This window comes from Pistacia vera, unplaced genomic scaffold (assembly GCF_008641045.1).
Source record: "Pistacia vera cultivar Batoury unplaced genomic scaffold, PisVer_v2 Contig272, whole genome shotgun sequence".
Lineage (NCBI taxonomy): Eukaryota > Viridiplantae > Streptophyta > Magnoliopsida > Sapindales > Anacardiaceae > Pistacia > Pistacia vera.
The window spans coordinates 163,279-186,541 of NW_022196082.1; the positions used below are offsets into that span (position 1 = coordinate 163,279).

The 23,263-nt window shown below is 37.7% G+C and overlaps 3 protein-coding genes across 3 annotated transcripts; 1 reads left to right on the plus strand and 2 right to left on the minus strand.

The window, feature by feature from the left end:
- The first annotated feature begins 904 nt into the window (after window positions 1–904).
- On the plus strand, window positions 905–4,577 carry LOC116133669 (MDIS1-interacting receptor like kinase 2-like). Its single transcript, XM_031419358.1, has 2 exons — window positions 905–3,350; window positions 4,282–4,577. Exons 1-2 carry the CDS (start codon window positions 905–907, stop codon window positions 4,575–4,577), a joined length of 2,742 nt encoding a protein of 913 aa, XP_031275218.1.
- A 362-nt stretch (window positions 4,578–4,939) lies between these two features.
- On the minus strand, window positions 4,940–9,595 carry LOC116133670 (disease resistance-like protein DSC1). The gene is made up of 6 exons (XM_031419359.1): window positions 9,102–9,595; window positions 7,499–8,588; window positions 7,057–7,368; window positions 6,470–6,964; window positions 5,751–6,023; window positions 4,940–5,668 (listed from the first exon to the last, which is right to left on the minus strand). The coding sequence occupies exons 1-6, from the start codon at window positions 9,593–9,595 to the stop codon at window positions 4,940–4,942; spliced, it is 3,393 nt and encodes a 1,130-aa protein (XP_031275219.1).
- A 5,557-nt stretch (window positions 9,596–15,152) lies between these two features.
- Window positions 15,153–16,084, minus strand: LOC116133672 (B-box zinc finger protein 23-like). The gene is made up of 2 exons (XM_031419360.1): window positions 15,878–16,084; window positions 15,153–15,539 (listed from the first exon to the last, which is right to left on the minus strand). Exons 1-2 carry the CDS (start codon window positions 16,082–16,084, stop codon window positions 15,153–15,155), a joined length of 594 nt encoding a protein of 197 aa, XP_031275220.1.
- Window positions 16,085–23,263: the final 7,179 nt, after the last annotated feature.

Genomic DNA, 23,263 nt, shown 5'->3' on the forward strand with positions numbered 1-23,263 from the left:
TTTTTTTATTTCTTCAGTTTATAATTAATTTTTTTTAAGAAATTGGATTTGGAGAATTTGGAGATTGAAGTATTGTAATTAATGATGTTTTATAATGTATTTTTGATTGTGTTTTGTAGATTTAGATTAAAGGCAGGTTAATAAATTGAAGATGAAGATATGAAATTGAAGAATAGAATTTAGGGATTTTAGTTTTAGGAATTAGGATTTCTTTTAGCCATGGTTCTCTGACTCAATGATTGAACCGACGATTCGGTACCATTCTGTCAATTTAAACCCGGGTTAATCCGATTCAATTGCTATAACTAGATTTAGATATACTAGGATCAAACCGATCTAGTTCGAGTTTTAAAACAGTGATATTTATAGGAGTAATAAGTCTTTCGGTACTCAAACATGTTTTTAAGAAACCAGAACTGGATATATTTTGTTCTGTTCTTGTACCTTGGTTAATTTCAATTACCCATATTTGAAAAAAAATTATAAATACACTTCCAATAGTTTACAAAATTCACAATTCAGCCATAATTCCTACCCGGATATCAAGACCTTGGTTCTAGTTCTGGTTTCAGTTCCCATATCCAGCATTGTACTAACTGGAACCAGATTCAGGAATTCCGTTTTCTATAATTTTCCAGAAGTAGAATTGGATCCCAATGGAGCCAGCTTTGGTTCCTACCCGAAACCGGTGGATCGGTTCTACCCTTTACCAATGCGCACCCTATGTCTTACGAGTAGGTAAACAAATAATCTTACTAATGGTAATGGGTAAACAAATAGCCATACAGCCTCAAGTTAGGTAAGGTTCAGTAGATAAACTTAGCTATCTTCTTTGACTTTCAAACTAAAAAGTGAGTTTAAAACTCACAAAGTTGATCTTCATCACACAGTAAATAACATAACAATGGAGTTCCAACTTGTCTTGCTAGTTCTGTTTGCTGTGTCACATTCTTTACTCGATGTTGCTTCTGATTCTAGTGAAGAAGCACATGCTCTTATCATATGGAAAGCCAGTCTTGAAAACTGGAACCGATCTCTCTTGCTATCCTGGACCCTTTCTCCTGCAAATGCGACCGAAATTAGCCCATGTAGTTGGTCAGGAATTTCTTGCAATCATAAGGGAAATATCAAAAGTATTCAGCTCATTAATACAAGCTTAGAAGGTAAGCTTCACTCATTTTTGTTCTCTTCGTTTCCGCATCTTGCTTATCTTGATCTTAGCAGTAACCACCTCTTTGGTACCATTCCACCTCAAATTGGAAACCTCTCCAAACTCCAGTACCTTGATTTGTCGAATAATCAGTTTTCTGGGAAAATCCCACCAGAAATTGGCCTCCTGTTAAATTTGGAGGTCTTTCATCTAGCTGAGAATCAATTAAATGGCTCCATTCCTAAGGAGGTAGGAAATTTGAAGTTCCTTTCCCATCTATGGTTAAGCAAAAATCAACTTACTGGCATTATTCCTCCCACCCTGGGTAATTTGAGCAACATAAAAGTTTTGCTTCTTCGAAACAATAAACTTTCTGGTCACATTCCCCATGAGATAGGATACTTAAAATCTCTTTCTACTCTCGGGTTGAGCTTAAACAGACTGATTGGCTTCGTTCCTAGTTCTTTTGGTAATCTGAGTAACTTAGTATTGTTATATCTCCGTGGTAACGAGCTTTCCGGTTCCATTCCTCAAGAAATCGGAAATTTGACGAAGTTGGTTAAACTTTTGTTGTTTGATAACCATTTCACTGGCTTTTTGCCGCAAAATATTTGCCAAACTAGAGTACTAGAAAACTTTTCTGTTCGTGACAACAATTTTGTAGGTCCAATCCCAAAAAGCCTACGAAATTGCACAAGCCTGGTTAGAGCCCGCTTTGAAAATAACCAGCTGAATGGAAATATATCTGAAGATTTTGGCATGTATCCTAATATTGAGTTATTAGATCTCAGCAACAATAAATTTTACGGTGAAATCTTATCTATTTGGGCAAAGTGTCCACAATTGGGCACCCTAAAGATTGCAGGAAATCACATTACAGGGAGCATACCGCCTGAAATGGGAGACGCACCTCAGCTACATGAACTTGATTTTTCTCGGAATCATTTAGTTGGAGAGATTCCAAAAGAGCTTGGCAAGTTGACTTCTCTAACTAACTTGACATTGAATGGAAATCAGCTTTCTGGTGGTATACCTGTTGAACTTGGATTGCTTACCGAACTTGAGTACCTTGATTTATCCGCAAATAAATTGAGTAACTCAATCCCTGGAAGTTTAGCTTCCTTATTGAAATTGCATTACTTGAACTTGGGAAGCAATCAATTTAGCCAAGAAATTCCAGGTCAGTTGGGGAATCTAACTCATCTATCTGAGCTCGATTTGAGTAACAACTTGCTGAGAGGAGAGATATCATCACAAATCTGCAATCTAGAAAGCGTGGAGAAGTTAAATCTCTCCCACAATAATCTCCTTGGTTTCATACCACATTGTTTCCAAGAAATGAATGGTTTGTCAAGCATTGACATATCTGATAATGATTTACAGGGTCCAGTTCCTAACACCAAAGTATTCCGAGATGCTCCTGCAGAAACATTACAAGGGAACAGAGGACTGTGTGGTAATGCTAGTGGATTGAAACCTTGCAAATCCGTCACACCAAAAAAACAAGTTTTAGGAAAAGGGGAGATTATCCTTTTTGCAGTTGGAGCAATTGCCTTATCAATTGTGGGGATTGGAATCTGTAGTTTTCTTAGAAAGAAGACAGACTCAGAAAAAGAAAGAGGTGAATTGTCAACTTCTGATGGAATGGCATATGAAGATATCATAAGGGCAACTAATAACTTTGATGTTGCGAATTGTATTGGAGAAGGTGGATCTGGAATTGTTTACAAAGCAGAGTTGCCGTCGGGGGATGTTAGAGCGGTAAAAAAAATGCACTCTCTCTATACTGATCAGTTATCGAATCGAAAAGAGTTCTTCAATGAAATAAAGGCATTAACAGAGTTACGACATCGAAACATCGTCAAATTTTATGGGTTTTGTTCATATACTCGATATTCAATTTTAGTATATGAGTACCTTGAAAGAGGTAGCTTGGCCGACATCTTGAAGAGCACTAATACAGCCGTAGAACTAGATTGGAGGAAGAGAATAAATGTTATAAAAGGAGTAGCACATGCATTATCTTACATGCATCATGATTGTTGCCCACCAGTTGTCCATCGAGACATATCAAGCAAGAATGTGATATTGGATCAAGAATATGAAGCTCATGTTTCAGACTTTGGAACTGCCAAGTTTCTCAAACAAGAGTCATCAAACTGGAGTGAGCTTGCTGGCACATATGGATATATTGCACCAGGTATCTTGTTTATTCCTTTTAACCTTATATTATTATTATTATTATTTTCATATAATGGTTGTTGAAAATTTTTTTTCTTTTTTTTTTTTTTTTTTTAAATCCGGCCTTGTTCACTAATGTTGGCTAATGTTACAAAAACAAAATTTTAAGTGTTAACAAAAACACCCTGTAACAATAAAAGTTTTATAAATTAACAAAAACACCTCCACCCATCCAACTGACTGCCGACAGTTGGCCACCATTGCCGGACTGTGGCCAGCGGTCACTGGAATGGCACAAGATCAGTTGGATCTGGCCGGTTAAGCATTGATTTGGAATTTCTGGCTAGATCCACCGTGTATCTGGCTGGAAACGGCCAGATCTAAAGCCATAATCTAGTCGTCATCAACGGCCAGATTTGGTAAAATATGGTAGTCAATGGCTAGATCTCTGACTGTAGATTTGGCCGTTTCTGGCTAGATACATGGTGGATCTGGCCGAAAACGTCAAATCAGCATATGATTGGCCAGATCCCCCGATCATGCGTCGTTCCGATTCTGACGGCCGGCGCTGGTTGCTGGCGGGCGACTGTGGCTTGGGTGGGTGGGGGTGTTTTTGTTAATTTATAAACTTTGTTTGTGAAAGATAATTGTTAAATGTTTTGAGTTGAATAAAATAGAATTGAATAGTTAATATTAAAACGAACACATTTTTCACTGTTTAGTATAGAATAGTAGAATAGAAAGAGTTTGAAAAGCTAAACAAATAGGGGTTTGTTTTTTAATATTAGTTGGCACCAACTAATTGTTAGTTGATCCTAACTAATATTATTTCCAATGTCAACTATTGATGTTTGTCTTTAAACATAATGTGGGCATCCGCAAGGGAGGACTATAGAAAATTAGAAATGATATTCACTCACTTAGATATATTTAAATATTTTATTTTGCAGAGTTTGCTTACACGAGGAAGATAACCGAAAAGTGCGATGTGTATAGCTTTGGAGTTTTAACATTGGAAGTGATCAAAGGGAATCATCCAGGAGATTTTCTTTCCTTATTTTCATCTAATGTGCCTCCCAATATGCCTATACAGCTTAGTGATGTGTTAGACTCTAGGCTTCCAGCACCATCGCTTGAAGTTCAGGACAAGCTGAAATGTATCCTGGAGGTGGCCCTTTTATGCTTAGACAAGAATCCAGAATTTAGACCTACTATGCGGATAGTGAGTGAGCACCATATATATTAGATTTAGTAGCAGTAGGCATCTCAAACGAATTTTTCTCTTATCGCAAGCTAATATAATGTGTTTACTTAGAAAGAGTTTGTATATAGGGTTTCTAAAGTTTATTTTAGAAGTTTGTTATAGTAAGGAGTGGTAAATTTATTAAGATAAATTGTGAGTATTCATATCCAATTCAGTGAATTTGCATTTGTCATATCATAAAATCCATAAAACACATAATTAAACCAATCTGTGTTTCTTGCATATATAAGATACTGAAGAATTTAATAAATTATAGATACATGTTTCTCCAAAGTTAATTAGCCCCAACATCTGCAGGGCTTATTGCAGCAAAGAGACCAAGAGCTTTTTGAAACCATTAACAGTTACAACGCCAGGAAATACCGCAGAAATAAAACCACAGCCACTCCAACCAAGAAGTTCATACATAATAGCTTGGCTCTGCCTTGAGCCAACCAGAAGGCATTAGCCTCTAAATTGGTTTCCTTTTCTTTCAATGTTTGGGAGTTTGGATCCTCTTGTACCTCATGATTGGAGTTACTATCACTTCCACTTTCAACATGTTCATCTACGTTGGAGCTGTCAAAAATTTCTGCATCCTCCTCTTTCAAGTTCAGTATGCAGACCCCACACTTCTTCACCTTGCAATTCAGTAGGGGCAACTGGTTGTCATCTACTGGTAAGAATTCAAACAAAACCTTATGGCAGGATTGGTACATACTGAAGAAATGGTCCTGATCATCTCTTTGAACCAGCATAGCATACAATCGCTCATGGAAAAACAGGAATACATGATCAGACGAAAGAGATCTGGATTTGTATTGAGCTTTTAAGCCATTCAGACCACAATCAATGTTATGCTTGTCACCATCATTGGTTTCAAATTTGCATTTGCATTCGACATTGAAATTCATGTAATCATGGTAGTTGTCGAATGTAACTACAACACACAGAGCAAAGCCTAAGAACTTACTGCTAGACCAATGTTGAGGGAGTTCCATTGTTACTGAAGATCCCACATTTTGATGGCTGAACCACCCTGGAATTTCATTTCCAGGGAAACAAATACTGACTGAAGCTCCTAGCCAATACCACTGTACCATGAAAATATTTGTCTTAACATTTAAGGCAAGAGAAAATTATAGAACTCAACATCAGAGAGTGAAAGACAGGTACCTCCAAATAATCTTCCATTGATGCAGTCTCCCGTGCATTAGTTGCCATAACCTGTATTCGAAGTTCTGCATCAGCAAGAATATTTCTTTGAGCATCTTCAGTCAGATTGAAGCAATTGGAAAATGTGAAACTCTGCTGGGAATTCCAGTCTGCTGTAAAGGCTAAATTCATTGAATTTGGTATAGTTTTGAGTGATAAGCAGTCATGTGCCTGGAAATCTGTCAGATGCGATGGAGATGGAAACTCTAGTATAGATTGAAGTCGCTCGCAATGCTAACGTCAAGGCTTTTAATATGAGAAAATGGTTTGAGGCTCAGGCTCTCAAAATTGTTTCCATTTAGATTTAAATATTCTAAGGAGGATAAGCAACTGAGAGCACTTGGCAATTCTATCAGGTTGCAGTCACTGAGATCTAATTCAACTAAAGAGCACAAACCTGAAAATAGGGATAATGGCAAGTTGTCCAGCAATTTCTCAATACCAGACAAACCAGAAAGATCAAGAGATGAAAGTGATGTCAACTGAAAGAAGTTATTTGGCAAACTTGTAAGGTTTTTGCAGTTCCCCAAGTGCAAAAAAGAAAGCTGAGTAAGATGTTATATTGAGTAAGGTAACTCTTTTATGGCAGTTCCTTCTAACTCAAGTGTCTCTAACTTTTCCATAGACTCTGAGATTTCAGGTAAATTCTCCAATTTTGAACAGCCAAAGAGACAAAGAACTTCAATACATTTCAGCTTAAAAATGCCACTTGGAACACTTTCTAGGCTTGTGCAATTTCCAAGACTCAATGTATTTAGCTTAGTAAGACACTCAACTGAAGATGGTAATTCTTGAATTGCAGTCTCATTCAAATACAAATACTTTATATCTCCTGAAACCTCTGGGAACTCAGTGATGCTTGAACAACCATGGAGATCAAGTTTCATAAGAGACGTCAAATTCTGAATACTCCTTGGAAGATTCTTTAGCCTGTTGCAGTTGATTAGTGATAGAGAGTCAAGGTTATTAAGACACTCAATGGCTGAGGGAACCTCTTCAATTGCAGTATGGCCTAAATCCAGCTTCTTTATGTTCCATGAAATCCCAGGAAACTTGGTGAGATGGGAACAACCATCTAGAGTAATAACCTCAAGGTTCGGAGCCAATGTGAGGTCAGGGATCTCCGTTAAGTGCTGAGAGTAACTGAGATCAATCCGTCTTAAATTTACAAGATGCTGCAACAAAACAGAAATGGCTGAATGAATTAACATCCACAAATTCTAAAATATGTGCGAAACAAAGAAACATACATAAATATCATATTCACCTGTTTTTCCTTCCAAAGATATTCAACATTGCTGTGATGCATGTCAAGCTCAACAAGGTTCCCTGGGTTAAACTTACATGGCAAGGATCTTAAAGGGTATCTATGCCAATGGAGATATCTCAGCTCATCAGAAAGAAATTCAAGGTCTTGACAAAGGTGCACCTTATCATCTTCTATTTCGCCTTTGCCATAGTAGGAGCTATATACTTTAAGAAGCCTAAGTTTATGCAGCCTCGTGAAGGCATCGGAATTTAAGTGTAGCTCACTTACTTTTGACAAGTCAAGGAATATGCCTTCAACCGATTGAGTCCCCTGATAACAAAACAGAGCATTAGTTTAGCATAGTAAATTTTGAGAATAAAAAGTATAGTATATGTAAATCATACTGTGATTAAGCAGCTATTGCATAACCATGGAGGACTTCAGTGCATTCAGCTCTTACTGTATTTTTCTTGAATAAGTTAAATATATCCTGAGGATCCCACAACCTGCTGCGTTTGCCAGGCTCTTTTCTGGATTCTTGGCGAACAATATCCCAACCCATCTCTTGTATGAGATCATGCATTAGTAACAGATTGCTCACAATAGTTATGAGACACTTGTCGATGAGAACACTTATTCCAATTTCTGTGCAAAAGCCACAACCATCTAATATAGTTGTTAAACGATCTTTATCCTCCCCTTTGAAGAAACATGCAATATCAAGAAATATTTCTTTCTCTTCGTCATCAAGTCCATCATAACTTATTCTCAATACATTTTGGATGTCCATGTTCGGATACTTTTCAAGTTTATTTAATGCACTTTCCCAATCTCGCTTACTCCTTCCAAATAGAAAGCAACCCAAAACTTTAAGAGCCAATGGAATGCCTTGAGCATAATATATCACCCGACTTGACAGCTCCATATAATTTTCAGTAGGATGGTTTTGCTTAAAGGCATTTAAACTGAAGAGTTGAAGAGACTCGTGATAATTTAATTCCTCAAGCTTATACATTTCATCAACACATGTCTTGAGCACTTGTTGATCTCTTGATGTTATAATGATTCTACTTCCATGACCAAACCAACTATGATCTCCAGCTAAAAATTTTAACTGCTGTGAATTGTCTACATCATCTAGAACAATAAGAACCTTTTTGCGGCGAAGTCTGTTCTTTGTAAAAGTGAGTCCTAAACTAGGAGCACTTGTAGTTGGATCTCCATCCTCTAGTATTTTGAAAAGAACTTCTTCTTGTAAACGATTCAATCCATATTTAGCTGATTCTTCTCTTACATTTGCAAGAAAGCAGCAGCCTTCAAATTGACTGGCGATACGATCAAACAAAGCTCGTGCAATGGTTGTTTTACCTATACCACCCATACCCCAAATTCCAACAAAACGAACATTTAACATACCAAAACATAATAGTGATTCAACTCTTTCTAAGCGTGATTCAATTCCAATCAAGCTATCAAAATCGCTTGAGGACATATGTTTCAGCTTCTTCAAAACATCTTTAACAATGTTTTCCACAAGTTCTGATTCTGATCTGCCAGATATGAAGAACACTTTGGAATGAAAAAGTGAAGAGATAAAGAACCATATTGCAGGTTGCTTGACACTACTACAGCATCAAATTACTTGATAACAAATATAAATCGATGGTATTACTACTCAAGAACTTAGCAAGAGATTAGTTCAGTCAAAATATGCAATGGACAGTAACAATCGCAACAAGGTCATAAGTAACCAAGAAGTTTACAGAGTAAGAGAAATTACTCCAACCACAAAAACCCAATTATGACTAGAAAAAATTTGCAATTCAAAACTTTCTTCCAATTGCATGCATACAGAAAACCTCTTCAAGCTGTACTCATCTTACTATTGGCATGCATAGGACACAATCCTTGAACTCAATCAATTTCATTTAATTGAAATGACAGAATAAAAAATCAGATCTTGATGTCCTGTTGACCTCAAGATGGCAAAGTAAAAACCCAAAACAAAGGTAAGCATGGCTAGAAATACAAGAATAAGAGAGAACAAAATTAATTAGAGTTACCCATCATGCTGCTGTATATGCCAACCGGATAGATTGGCCACCTGTGTCAAAGTTGCCCTCCAACTTTTCACCTTCTCTTTTGTTTTCTTCAATTGTTTTTCATGTTTAGCAAATGCTTTTGCATAGCTCCCAGTTTGTTTCCTTACATCAGAAGGAATAACATGATAAAAAACTGGTACAATGATCTGTCCCTTTTTGTTCTTGCATTCAATTATCTTCTCAAGTTCATCCAAACACCAAGAAGAAGAAGCATAGTTTTCGGAGAGAATTACTATCGAAAGGCTAGACTCTTCGATTGCTTTTAAGAGTGCAGGAGAGATTTCATCTCCTCTCCTAAGCTCATAATCTATGAAGGTTTCGATTTTTCTCCGAGACAAAGCGGCATAAAGATGGCTCGTAAAATTATTGCGAGTGTCTTCACCTCTAAAGCTGAGGAATACATCATACTTCCATTCACCATTACTGTTAGAGGGTGCAGAAGAGGAAGCGGCCATGTTCTTACAGAATTTTTTGGGTGCAGTACACAACTTTAATTAGAAAACTAGCAACTGAGATTATGGGGAAATCAGAAACCCTCCATGAGTAAACATGAAACCAATATGAAAAGCAATAATGTAATGAGGACGACTTTTTTTGTCATTTGTCAAAAGTAATGAGAATTGAGAAGCGAATCATATTCGGGGTCCATAGAATTAGGTGATAAAGTAATGTCCACTAGGCAATCCTGTTAACAATGCAGGCCAAGTTTAAAGCTGCAAGTCGTTTTGTAATCAGTTTTTTACATTTTAGTTGTATATATTTTTTTGTTATTCTTTCATTCATTTTAGCACACGTCTATTAGCTGGCACAATATGATAGGTTGGGTTGTTAGCACACGTCTATTAGCTGGCACAATATGATAGGTTGGGTTGTTAGTTTGTTATAGAGGCTTTGTATATATGCTCGATTTTTCTCCCCTGTATAGCAGGAAAATATACTGAAATGGAATATTCAACTTTCCTCCATTGATAAGCTCTCTGAGTTTTTGGTTGCTCTTCTAACATGGTATCAGAACCTTCGAGAGCATCTTCAATGGCAACCTCTGATTCCAATTCTTCTGATTCTCACTCTGACCTAGAATCAAAAACCCCATCTCCATACCTTAATATGCTTGATTCGGCGAACCCCTATCGACTTGACCATGGCGACATCCCAACCCTTACCCTCGTTGCAAATCTCCTCACCACTGACAACTACACCACTTGGTCTCGCTCAATGCATCGTGCACTCCGCGCAAAAAATAAACTGGGTTTTATCACCGGATCCATCACCAAACCGTCTAAACCCAACGATCCATTGCTTGAGCTTTGGGAGCGCTGTAACGACATGGTCATTTCTCGGTTCCAAAACTCTATAAGCTCTTCTCTCCAATCCAGTGTTCTCTTTGTTAATGATGCTTGGGAAATCTGGTAGAATCTTCAGGAACGATCTTCGCACCAAAATGCTCCCCGTATTTACCAACTCAAGAAGGCGTTGCCTGCTCTGCTTCAAGAATGCGATCCGGTAAGCATTTACTATGGCAAGTTAAAAGCTATCTGGGATGAACTTTCTGTGTATGATCCCATACCTTCTTGTAATTGTACTATGAAAACCTTACTGGATCGATATCAAAGAGATTGTGTGTTGCAATTTTTGAAGGGTCTCAACGACTCTTACTCCCCCATCCGAGACTAGATTATGATTTTAGATCCCAAAGTGTTTTCCCTCGTCCAATAGCAAGAAAGACACCATCAAATGACCTCCCACACTCCATGAAAAATACCATCCCCCAAAACTATGGCCATGGCAATCCAGCAACCCTACACCCCTTCCAAACCCTCACCTAAACCAAACCACCCTAAAAAAAAGGATCGTCCCTATTGCAGCCACTGTAAAATAACTGGTCACACTTTCGATACTTGTTTCAAAGCTGGTAATGCTAAGCCCCCTCTTTGCTCACATTGCAACATGACTGGTCATACCATTGAGAAATGCTACAAACTCAATGGATATCTACCTGGCCACAAATATCATACCAAGCAGTAGTAGCAATATGGTTTCCTTGCAAATCAGACATCCTTTTCGTTTGCCAATGACTCTGAGGACAACAATGATGCCAAGTTTGGTTTCACTAAGCAACAATATCAGCAACTGATGGCCTTGCTCAGACCTCAGGATTTACCAATTGTAGCTTCCGCTGTCCACTCCAACAATCCACCTCAACCCTCCCTTTACCCAGTATCATCTTCCCAAATGTCTGGTACTTCCACCTCTTTGTCTACTCACACACACTGCTCACCACATACATCATCCATTGCTTGGATCCTTGGCACAGGTGCTACAGACCATATGGTCTGCAACACCACACTTTTCACCACTATTACATCTACTGTTTCTTATTTTTTGAAACTACCTAATGGTCATTCCACCCTTGTCACACACATTGGAACAATTCACTTAACGAATTCCAACATTTTGCATGATGTCCTCTGTGTGCCATCATTTTCTTTCAATCTTATTTCATCAAACAAACTAATCTCTATCTTTAATTGTTGTTTGCTCTTCTTTTTCACTCACTGTTTTATTCAGGACCTGCATTCATGGATAACGATTGGCAAAGGTGAGCTCAAGCATGGCTTGTACCATTTCATTTGCAAGGAAGTTCTTCCCTCAGCTTTGTCTACTTTTCTCTCGGCACACTCATACAGCAGCCGTACCAAGTTTACTTGTTTTACTTCCCTTACAAACTCTGTTTCAAATACTAACCTATGGCATTGTCCCCTAGGCCATTTATCATTTCCTAGATTACAGTTAATTTCAGATCCGCTTGTACACAAGGGAGTTTCATCTATTAATGAAAAGTCTTGCAAACTTTGCCCATTAGCAAAGTTTCATCGTTGATCTTTTCCTAACAGTACACATTCTTCATCAAGAATCTTTGAGCTCATTCATTGTGAGCTATGGGGTCCTTGCTCCACAATTGCACATGATGGCTCAAAGTACTTCTTGACCATTGTTGATGACTTTTCTAGAACTACCTGGATTTACTTGCTTGCTGCCAAATCCGAAACCAAACATGCATTACAACCTTTTACAATCTTGTTGAGACACAATTCCAAATGAAAATTAAAGTTCTGAGAAGTGATAATGGTGTTGAATTTAACATGCATGAATTTTTTTAATAAAAAATGCATTATCCATCACAAAAGTTGTGTTGCAACCCTTCAACAAAATGGCATTGTTGAGAGGAAGCACCAACGCTTACTAAATGTGGCTCGTGCCCTTCTTTTTCAAGCTGGTCTTCCCTTAACTTACTGGAATGAATTCATCCTTACAGCCACATATATCATCAATAGGCTTCCATCACCCCTTCTCAACAACAAAACAACTTATGAACTCCTTTTTAATAAAAAACCCGAGTATGCTCACATGAGAATATTTGGTTCCCTTTGCTTTGCTGCCACACTTGCTCATACTAGAACAAAATTTGACCCTAGAGGTCGTGCATGTGCATTTCTTGGCTACCCTTTTGGAGCTAAAGGCTACAGGCTTTTGGATCTCAAAACTAACACCATTTTCATTTCAAGGGATGTTATTTTGTAATGCCCACATCGAGGTACGTAACTGCGATATGGTCAGTGTGGTCGGGTAGTAGTGGGGCCCACCATGCTATCCGTTACATATTTTTCATGAATTTTTTTTTTCCTAAACACCTCTCTCTCCTTCTTCCACAGCCCTATCTCTCCATATTTTCTCTTTTCCATTTGCACCTCCTTTTAGTTTTCTAAATCCCATATCTCTTTCTCCTTCATCCCTTAACCCTCCTGCTGTTTCCGCTGATTGTCGTAATACATCATCTCTTTCTCCCACTTCTCCACCATCTAATTCCATCATTCCTCTTCCTGCTGCCCTTACACTTCGCAAGTCTACTAGGAACAAGACTGCTCCTTAATATCTGAAGGACTTCCACTGCAAACAAGTCAGCCTTGCCTAACCTCAGCAATCAGCTTCCACTGTAGCTCCTCAATTAAATGGTAAATATTTTTCTCTCTCTGACTGCTTATCTTATTTTAATTCCTCTTTTCAAGCATTTTCATCATCCATTTCCATTCAAACCAAGCCCACCTTATATAAACAAGCAATTAAAGATCCTGAGTGGTGCAAAGCTATGGATGCTGAAATTTAAGCTTTGGAAAACTTGGACCATCACTGATTTGCCTAAAGGGAAAGAAGTAATCGATTGTAAGTATGTCTATCACATTAAATTTAAGTATGATGGTTTTGTTTAAAGACTTAAGGCTAGACTTGTAGCTAAAGACTATACCTAATAAGAAGGCATAGATTATACTGAAACTTTCTCACCTGTTGCCAAACTTGTCACTGTTAGATGCCTTCTTAGTGTTGCTGCCATCAAAGGATGGTATTTACATCAATTTGATGTAAATAATGTATTTCTTAATGGTGATTTACATGAAGAAATTTACATGAAGAAACCCCCAGGTCACACCAAGGGTAAACCAACTCAAGTTTGCAAATTGCTTAAAAGCCTTTATGGCCTAAAGCAAGCTTCAAGACAATGGAACTTTAAACTCGCCTCTTATCTTATTGCTTTCGTCTTCATCCAATCAAAGTCTGATTATAGCTTATTCACCAAGCATGAAGGGGACAATTTTACTACTTTGCTCATTTATGTTGATGATTTTCTAGTTGCTACCAATTCCAATGATTCCATTGCTTCTCAATGGAATTTTTTGAATAGCAAGTTCAAGATTAAAGATCTTGGCTGTCTTTGTTATTTCTTGGGCTTGGAAATTGCTAGATCTTCCAAAGGTATTCATATATGTCAAAGGAAATATGCCTTAGACATTTTGGCAGATTCGAGTATGCTTGAATACAAACCCTTTAGACTTCCTACGGATCAACACTTCAAAATCAGCAAATCTGAAGGGACTGCACTTTCTGATCCAAGTATTTTTCGAAGGTTAATTGGTAGGTTATTGTACCTCACAATAACCCACCCAGATATTTGCTTTGCTGTCCAATTATTAAGCCAATTTATGGATCAACCTTTTTCCTCCCACCTGGCAGTAGCCTACCGTATCTTGCGGTATATTAAAAATACACCTGCTCAAGGTCTTTTGCTGCCATCCTCATCTCAGCTTCAACTTACAGCTTTTTGTGATTCGGATTGGGTCTTTTGCCCGGATTCCTGTCGGTCTACAACAGGATATTGTGTTTTCTTGGGTCAATCACTTATTTCTTGGAAGTCTAAGAAGCAAACGGTTGTCTCCAGATCATCTGTTGAAGCCGAGTATCGCTCTATGGCCATTACTTGTTAAGAACTTACTTGGCTTCGATATCTTCTCCATGATCTTGATATTTCTCATCCACAGGCTTCCATTCTCTACTGTAACAACTAGGCAACCCTTCACATAGCCACCAATCCGGTATTTCATGAGAGAACCAAGCATATAGAGCTTGATTGTCACTTGATCCGCTACAAAATTCAGGAAGGAAGTCTCACAACAGCTCATGTTTCCTCTCAAGCACAGTTGGCTAATACATTCACCAAAGTTCTACCATCCTACCTTCTTCAAGCACACTTATCCTAGATGGGAATAGTAAATTTCTATTCTCCATCTTGCGGGGGGATGTTAACAGATACAGGCCAAGTTTAAAGCTGCAAGTCGTTTTGTAATCAGTTTTTTGCATTTTAGTTGTTGTATATATTTTTTGTTATTGTTTCATTCATTTTAGCACATGTTTATTAGCTGGCACAATATGATAGGTTGGGTTGTTAGTTTGTTACAGAGGCTCTATATATATGCTCGATTTTTCTCCCCTGTATAGCAGGAAAATATACTGAAATGGAATATTCAACTTTCCTCCATTGATAAGCTCTCATTGATACCAAATAGACTTATTATTCGGTGATCTTTAAAAAGTCTTTTCATGTGTTAATAAATAAACGAACTTATTAGAAATTAGAATTTATTACTCAAGTCAGTTACTACAATTAATTATTACGAAATTTCAGGGGTCAGTAATTCTAGATGACTCCATATCTGAAAAGTCATAGTAGCAAAACTCATTAGTGCTAAGGATGTCATCCAATGGCCAAGAAGCTGAAGCTGAAGCTGAGGCTGAGGCTGCGCTTGCCAAATGATCAGTTTCACTTGATGTGCCTGCAGTTTCTCCCAAGTTACCCTCAACACCTGAAAATGTCAACCTCTGGTAATCAATTCCTTCCTTAAAACCTGGATTTTCAGTGGTTGTGGATTCAAGGGCAACTTTGATGCCTCCAATGAGAAACCGCTGATGGGAAGACACAATCGAACTTGCCGTATTGTGGATTGAAATGTCACAGTTTCTGCAGAGTATTGCCCTGTCCTCCAAGCAGAAGAAATAACCGTTCCTCTCCTGCATCATGCTTATTTAATTAGCTGCAAATATACAATTAAAGAGTCGTTGTAAACTAACACCCAGACCCATTGTCAATATATTGAATTCGAATTTGTCTTTTGCCCACCTCAAATAGTGGGACTCAGAGTGTGTCCTCTTGATTTAAACCTATGATTTCATCATTAGGAATAAATGAAGAGTACCTTTTATTTCCAATGCTAAAAAATGGGATCCAATCAAGAGGAATGAGCTTCAACCCCACTGTTTTAGGTGGTTAATAGAAAATTCATAATATGTTAACAGTGAGCGAAGGTTTGACAACAAAAGTAATTGAGAACAAGTTAATCTGCAGTTACCTGGCAGATATCGCATAAAGGAAGCTGAGAAAAGGAGGAAGAGGAGTAAGCAGGTGGATGTTTAAGGAGAGAGACGCGCGGATGTTTTCTGGATAGCTTGTTCGCTGCATGCACCTTCTCATCGCATCGTCGACATAATACAGCTTCATCTGCACAACACAGCACCTCTGCCTCTGCCTTGTCACAAACCTCACACTGTAACTTCATCGATATGTCTCTTCTTCAGCTACATGTATCTATGGCTAAGATCCAAGCTTGAAGCTACATTTATACATGGCTTTCAGTACATGCATGCAAGAAAACTAATGGTATTCAAGGCATTAAGTAATGAAGATCACAAGAATATCAGAACAGAATGAAGCTCATTAAAGAGCATAGCATGTGGTACTGTTGGATCACTGGACCAATAGCCTTTAATAGGTGAGGATATTGTGAAGAAATAATATAAAGAAAGAAGTCTTTGCAATGATCCAGCTTTCTAATGATAAGTGAACTTATGCACTGCGGGAGGAAAACTGGCTAGCTGGCTAGTGAGACTCCATGTCTCCAAGACCCTAGCTGTTTGTATATATTAACACTTCAGGTTTCGAGAAGCCAAATTTATGTTAAAATTAAAATAATATAAAGAAAGAAGACAATAGTGTCCAAGTGTTAATAAATAGGACAAATCATATGAAGTTCAATTGTTCCATCACTTGCCACATCCAACTACAGAGTATGGAGTGGTGTATTACGAATCATAATATCACAAGATCATATGCATTTATTTCATTTATTTGTTGACTTTTTTACTTTAGGAAATATCTCTTTGATATAGGATCCCTTTATAATAGGCTTGTAATTAGCAAAGGCTTTACTCTCTCTTTTGTATATATATGTGTATTTTTCTTTTACCAAGGTAATATAGAAAAACGTCAACCAATTCCCATTGCATTCTCTTAGTTTTGTTCTGTAATTTATTATGGTATCAGAGCAGCTTTTTCTTTAAAGTTTTTTTTTTAAACACAATTTCCATTCCAAATACCAAACTCCAGCAACGCTTGAACTCCAGCAATAGCAATTCCAATGTCCAAAGAAGATCAGTCCCATTCCAAAGAAGATCAGTCCCATTCCAAACACTCAAACTCCAGTAACAGCCATTCAAATATAGACCCATCAAATCCATTCTTTGTTCATCATTCAGATCATCCTGGCCTCATGCTTGTCCCAACAAAATTGAATAGCACCAACTATCAATCATGGAGTAAATCCATGATCCATGCCCTGACAGCCAAGAACAAAATTGGTTTTATCAATGGTTCTGTCAAGCCTCCATCAGAGACAGAACAGCCAACTGAGTTTGCTCTTTGGAATCAGTGCAATAGCATGATTTTATAATGGCTCACTCACTCAGTAGAACCAGATTTAGCCAAAGGGGTCATTCACGCGAAGACAGCTCATCAAGTATGGGAAGATTTCAAAGATCAGTTTTCACAAAAAAAATGCACCAGCCATCTATCAGCTTCAGAAATCATTAGCATCATTCTCACAAGGTAACATGTCTGTATCCTCATATTACACAAAGCTTAAAGGCTTATGGGATGAGCTAGACTCATATCGAACCATCCCTCATTGTGATCAATTTAAAGCACATATTAAGCAAAGAGAAGAAGATCAAATGATGCAATTTCTCATGGGTCTCAACGATGCCTATAGCACTGTTCGTAGCAACATCCTCATGATGTCGCCGCTGCCCAATGTGCGTCAAGCACACTCCCTTGTTATTCAAGAAGAAACACAGCAAAAAATGACATCAGAAAGTACAGAGAACTTTTCCATTGCAGCAGCAACTCAAAGCTGCCAGAGCAGTTATTCCCGCAAGCCCAAAGACAAACATTGTGAGCATTGCAAAAGGGATGGCCATACAATTGACAACTGTCGCACTCTGAAATTTCATTGCAAATTTTGCGATAAGAAAGGTCACACTGAAGATAGGTGCAAATTCAAAAATGGCACTTGGAATTCCCACAACTCAGCAACTCCAAGGAATCGAAACTATCAATTTCAACAACATGGATCCCATCCTTTTCATGCTGCCAATGCAACAGAGTCTCCGCAATCTATGCGTGGAGTTAATTCTGAAGACAATAACTCACTGAACGCAACACATGGATTTACTGTTGATCAATTGCAACAACTTTCTCGTGCTTTGTCTCAAATGACACCAAATCACACCACCGGTAATGATAACGCATATGCAAATGCTGCAAGTCTGTTATCTTCTTCTAATGCTATTAATTCTGTTTTCACTAAGCCTTGGATATTGGAAAGCGGAGCGATAGACCATATTACCACAGATTCCACTCTTTTCACCCACACAGACATATCACCAACACCAATTGTAAAATTACCCACCGGATCTTCAGCCTCTATAACGTCTACAGGAACTATACCATTTAACTCTAATATCACGTTAAATAAAGTTTTGTGTGTCCCATCCTTTCATTTAAATTTGATGTCTGTTAGTAAAATCACCACTGCCCTAAATTGTTGTGCCATTCTTTTTCCCACTTTTTGTGTCTTGCAGGACTTGGCTACGGGGAAGATGATTGGCTCGGGTAAACAACATGGTGGTCTTTATTATATGTCTCCGTTGCGAATGACACCTACCTCTCATCAAGTTTCTCAACCTTCCAACCTATGGCACATGCGTCTTGGACATCCGTCTCCATCTCGACTAAAATTAGTATCATCGTTATTGTCTTCCAATAATAAAGTTTCCTTTGATAATAATTGCAATGTTTGTCCTATGGCTAAACAAACTAGATTACCATTTCCTTCCAGTTTTATATCAACTCATGCTCCATTTGATTTATTGCATTGTGATATTTGGGGTCCTCACAAAAATTCTACACATTCAGGGGCACGTTTCTTTCTTACTATTGTGGATGATTTTACAAGGTGCACACGGGTATTTCTCATGCAATTTAAATCAGAAACTCAAAATATTTTACAATCCTTCTTTACCTTTGTTCACACTCAATTTCATGCTTCCGTTAAAGCCATCCGAGTAGATAATGGCTCTGAATTTCTATCCATGCGAAATTATTTTCAATTACATGGTATAGATTATCAGTGTACTTGTGTCTATACTCCACAACAAAATGGAGTAGTTGAACGAAAGCATCGTCATATTCTAACTGTTGCACGTGCTTTGCTTTTTCAATCTCGACTTCCTCTTATTTTTTGGGGTGAATGCATATTGACAGTTGTATATCTCATTAATCGACTCCCTACACCATTGCTATCCAACAAATCACCTTTTGAACTTTTATACAATCGTCCACCACCACTCAATCATTTGAAAGTTTTTGGCTGTTTATGTTATGCAACTGTTGTTCATCCCATTCATAAATTTGAACCACGTGCTAAACAATGCATTTTTATTGGGTACCCCACTGGTCAAAAGGGTTACAAACTTTATGATTTAGAGACACAAAATTTTTTTGTTAGTCGAGATGTCAAATTTTGCAAAACCACATTTCCTTCGGTTTCTTCTCAACTTGATTCTGGTTTTGTTTTACCAAATTTTTCGCATGATGCCACAAACAACTTGCTTTTCCCTTATGATTCTAACCTAGACACTTCACCTTTCCCTTCATCATCTCTTCATGATGAACCGCCAAGTCCTCGTCATGCTCATATTCCCTTAACAGAAAACAACGACACTCAAGGGATAGATTCTGAGCATTTACAATCTCGGTTGACTGAAACTTCACCAGAAACAACCCCTTCTTCCAATACGCCTAACCTTTCCCCTACGTCACATACAGACTCACTAGCTTTCCCTAATCCCCCTATACGTCAATCCACTCGTCCAAAGCAACCTCCGACATGGCACAAAGACTACATTTTGTCTGCTCAAGCCAATCATTCAACCTCGACACCAAGTTCAGCATCAGGTACTCGATATCCTCTTTCTCATTTTCTTTCATATTCTCGTTTATCTTCTGCCCACTGTACCTTTCTAGCTAACATTACAGGTTATACCGAACCTCACTCTTATGGTCAAACTATCCTTGATCCACATTGGCAAAATGCGATGAAAGCTGAATTAATAGTATTAGAACAGAATAACACCTGGAGTATGGTTCCTCTACCTGTTGGTCATAAACCCATTGGCTGCAAGTGGGTCTACAAAATCAAATATTGATCTGATGGCACTATTGAGCGTCATAAAGCTCGCCTTGTTGCTAAGGGATATACTCAAGTTGAAGGTATTGATTACCATGAAACCTTCTCTCCCACAGCCAAGCTCACTACACTCCGTTGCCTTCTTGCTGTTGCTTCCGCACGTCACTGGTTCATTCATCAATTAGATGTCCAAAATGCTTTTCTTCATGGTGATTTACAAGAGGAAGTATACATGGAACCTCCACCTGGTCTTCGCCGACAGGGGGAGAACCTTGTATGTCGGCTTAATAAATCCCTCTATGGTCTCAAACAAGCATCAAGAAACTGGTTTTCTACATTTTCCACTGCCATTCAGAAAGCTGGTTATCAACAGTCAAAAGCCGATTATTCCCTTTTCACCAAAGATAGAGGTACTTCTTTTACTGCAGTCCTTATTTATGTTGACGATATACTCATTACAGGCAATGATCTTCAAGAAATGGAACATCTCAAGAAGTTTCTCTTCAAACACTTTCGCATGAAAGATCTCGGTGACTTAAAATATTTTCTAGGCATTGAATTTTCTCGATCAAAAAAGGGAATTTTCATGTCTCAAAGGAAATATGTAGTAGACATTTTACAAGATTCAGGACTTCTTGGTGCATGTCCAGACAAGTTTCCGATGGAGCAAAATTTGAAGCTTACTCCTACAGATGGAGTTTTATTAAGTGATCCAACTAAGTATAGAAGGTTGGTTGGTAGATTGATTTATCTTACTGTGACAAGGCCTGACATAGTATACTTTGTTCGCACATTGAGTCAATTCATGCATGAACCTAGAAAGCCACATTGGGATGCAGCTTTACGGATTCTCAGATACATCAAGGGTCATCCTGGTCAAGGTTTACTATTTTCTTCTACAAACAGTCTTACTCTTAAGGCATTTTGCGATTCAGACTGGGGAGGGTGTTGTACCACAAGAAGATCAGTTACAGGATATTGCATTTTTCTTGGAAATTCTCTCATCTCATGGAAATCCAAGAAACAAGCCAATGTCTCTAGATCATCTGTAGAAGCAGAATACTGAGCCATGGCAAACACATGTTTGGAGTTGACATGGTTACATTACATACTACAAGATTTAAAGGTTGCACAACCAACTCCTACACCTTTATTTTGTGACAACCAGGCAGCCTTATACATTGCAGCAAATCCTGTTTTCCATGAACGTACAAAGCACATTGAGATAGACTGCCACATTGTTCGAGAGAAACTACAAGCCGGAATGATTAGTCCTTCATACGTACCCACACGCTTACAATTGGCGGATGTGTTTACAAAAGCTTTAGGAAAGGACCAATTTGTGACGTTACGTAACAAGTTGGGACTTCATGATATTCACTCTCCAACTTGAGGGGGAGTATTACGAATCATAATATCACAAGATCATATGCATTTATTTCATTTATTTGTTGACTTTTTTACTTTAGGAAATATCTCTTTGATATAGGATCCCTTTATAATAGGCTTGTAATTAGCAAAGGCTTTACTCTCTCTTTTGTATATATATGTGTATTTTTCTTTTACCAAGGTAATATAGAAAAACGTCAACCAATTCCCATTGCATTCTCTTAGTTTTGTTCTGTAATTTATTATGGTGTAATATCTATGGTAGATTTTTTGGGACCCAATAACAAGTACATATGAAATCAAATCATATCTTCTCCATATTTTAGGAGTTAGTTTGTAATATCGTTATCCACCTCTTCAAGTGGAATTGAGACTTGAGAGAATGACGAGAATTATGTATTATTCTACTCTCTCATTTGTCTTTTACCAGGCTGTCCATGATGCAGTTATCAAGCAGCATGCATGCCATGGCGGCAACTTGCATCACATTCACTAATAGGATAGATTGAAAGTGCTGAATTGTGAAGAATTAATGGGACCACTTTGAGAAATGTAATAAAAAGTCAATTGGGTTCTCCTGCTTTGTCAGTGATATGGCCTGCCCATCCCCATACACAGGCTTTGTGGTGTTTTTCTTCAATGCACCGACTGCCAAACTTTTTGACCATTTTTCTGTTTATTAACTTGTTTGATAATAATACTAGCAGAATATGACTTTAGTTTACCCAATACCATCCATTCTTCATTGTGCTAGTTATGTTGGGCCTACCTTCGAAGTCGCATTTGGTCTCTTAAAAGATTAGGCCGGTATAATTCTTGTTATCACCCTTCGGCCACGGGCCACTATATCCATTCTCAATTCGATTACTATTTACTAAAGGTGAGCTAGCATATATCTAGCCCAATATATAAATAAATACTAAAAGAAGTTAAATATCTTCACTTGTTATCTCAAATAGTTTAAAATAAAGTTTTACACAAATATATAAATAAAAATCATGAGATATTATTTAAAAGAGCAAACGACTTTTTCCCACCAAGGTTTGCCTTAATGACACTTTTTTACTCAAAAAGTTTTAAAATATTATTTTCTCACCCAAAATTTATATTCCGTTTTAATATCCAAAATACACTTTACTTTCTAATCTGACGTCTCATGAGTTATCAAAAGTCAGAATAAGAGATGTTTTATAGAGTAGAAGTCGATGATTCAAATAGAGGTGATTGTTTGAATATTCGTAGCTAAAAATCAGTTAAGAATAGGAAACTCTAACTCTACAGTGGTTGGTAATCGGTAAGAAATAAGGTATTAGAGTAAGAGGGATTTTGTAGAGAAGGGATTGGAGTTTTAAATGGTGGTGAAGGAGATAATTTTAGTTGTCAAAATCGATTTTGAGTAGTAGTAGAATATTAATTTTAGGTGAAAAAGTGATATTTTAAAAATTTTTAGGTGAGAAAATATCATTAAGGTAAACCTTGGGTGTGGAAAAGTCGTTTACTCAATTTAAAAATACATAAGTTCTGGTGCCCAACACGGCATTGTTTGAGATTAAATCAAATACAAATTGACGGAATATTAAAGGACAAACCTGTCAAGTAAAATGAAAGAAAATGCATGAGCAAGATCCTTGAAGTCTCTGGAACTTGTAAGAAGAGTCTTGCAACCTCTTCACATTTAGCCCATATTTCCACCTCATTAACACGTAAAACTCCCTGGAAACTTCTCCATTTATCCACACCAATCTATCATTTCAACAACCATCAACCTTAACTCATATAAATAGCAAACCCCAACTCTAAAATTGTACAAACAAATCATCTGAA

Bases quoted from the DNA above. Each gene is read 5' to 3' on its own strand.
- LOC116133670 (XM_031419359.1), bottom strand. From the start codon at position 9,595: ATGGCCGCTTCCTCTTCTGCACCCTCTAACAGTAATGGTGAATGGAAG. The intron at 8,589-9,101 runs GTAACTCTAATT...CATATCTGGCAG, and splicing joins CATATACAGCAGCATGATGG to ATCAGAATCAGAACTTGTGG. The intron at 5,669-5,750 runs GTACCTGTCTTT...TTCATGGTACAG, and splicing joins CAATGGAAGATTATTTGGAG to TGGTATTGGCTAGGAGCTTC.
- LOC116133672 (XM_031419360.1), bottom strand. From the start codon at position 16,084: ATGAAGTTACAGTGTGAGGTTTGTGACAAGGCAGAGGCAGAGGTGCTG. The intron at 15,540-15,877 runs GTAACTGCAGAT...AGCATGATGCAG, and splicing joins CTTTATGCGATATCTGCCAG to GAGAGGAACGGTTATTTCTT.
- LOC116133669 (XM_031419358.1), top strand. From the start codon at position 905: ATGGAGTTCCAACTTGTCTTGCTAGTTCTGTTTGCTGTGTCACATTCT. The intron at 3,351-4,281 runs GTATCTTGTTTA...TTTATTTTGCAG, and splicing joins ATATGGATATATTGCACCAG to AGTTTGCTTACACGAGGAAG.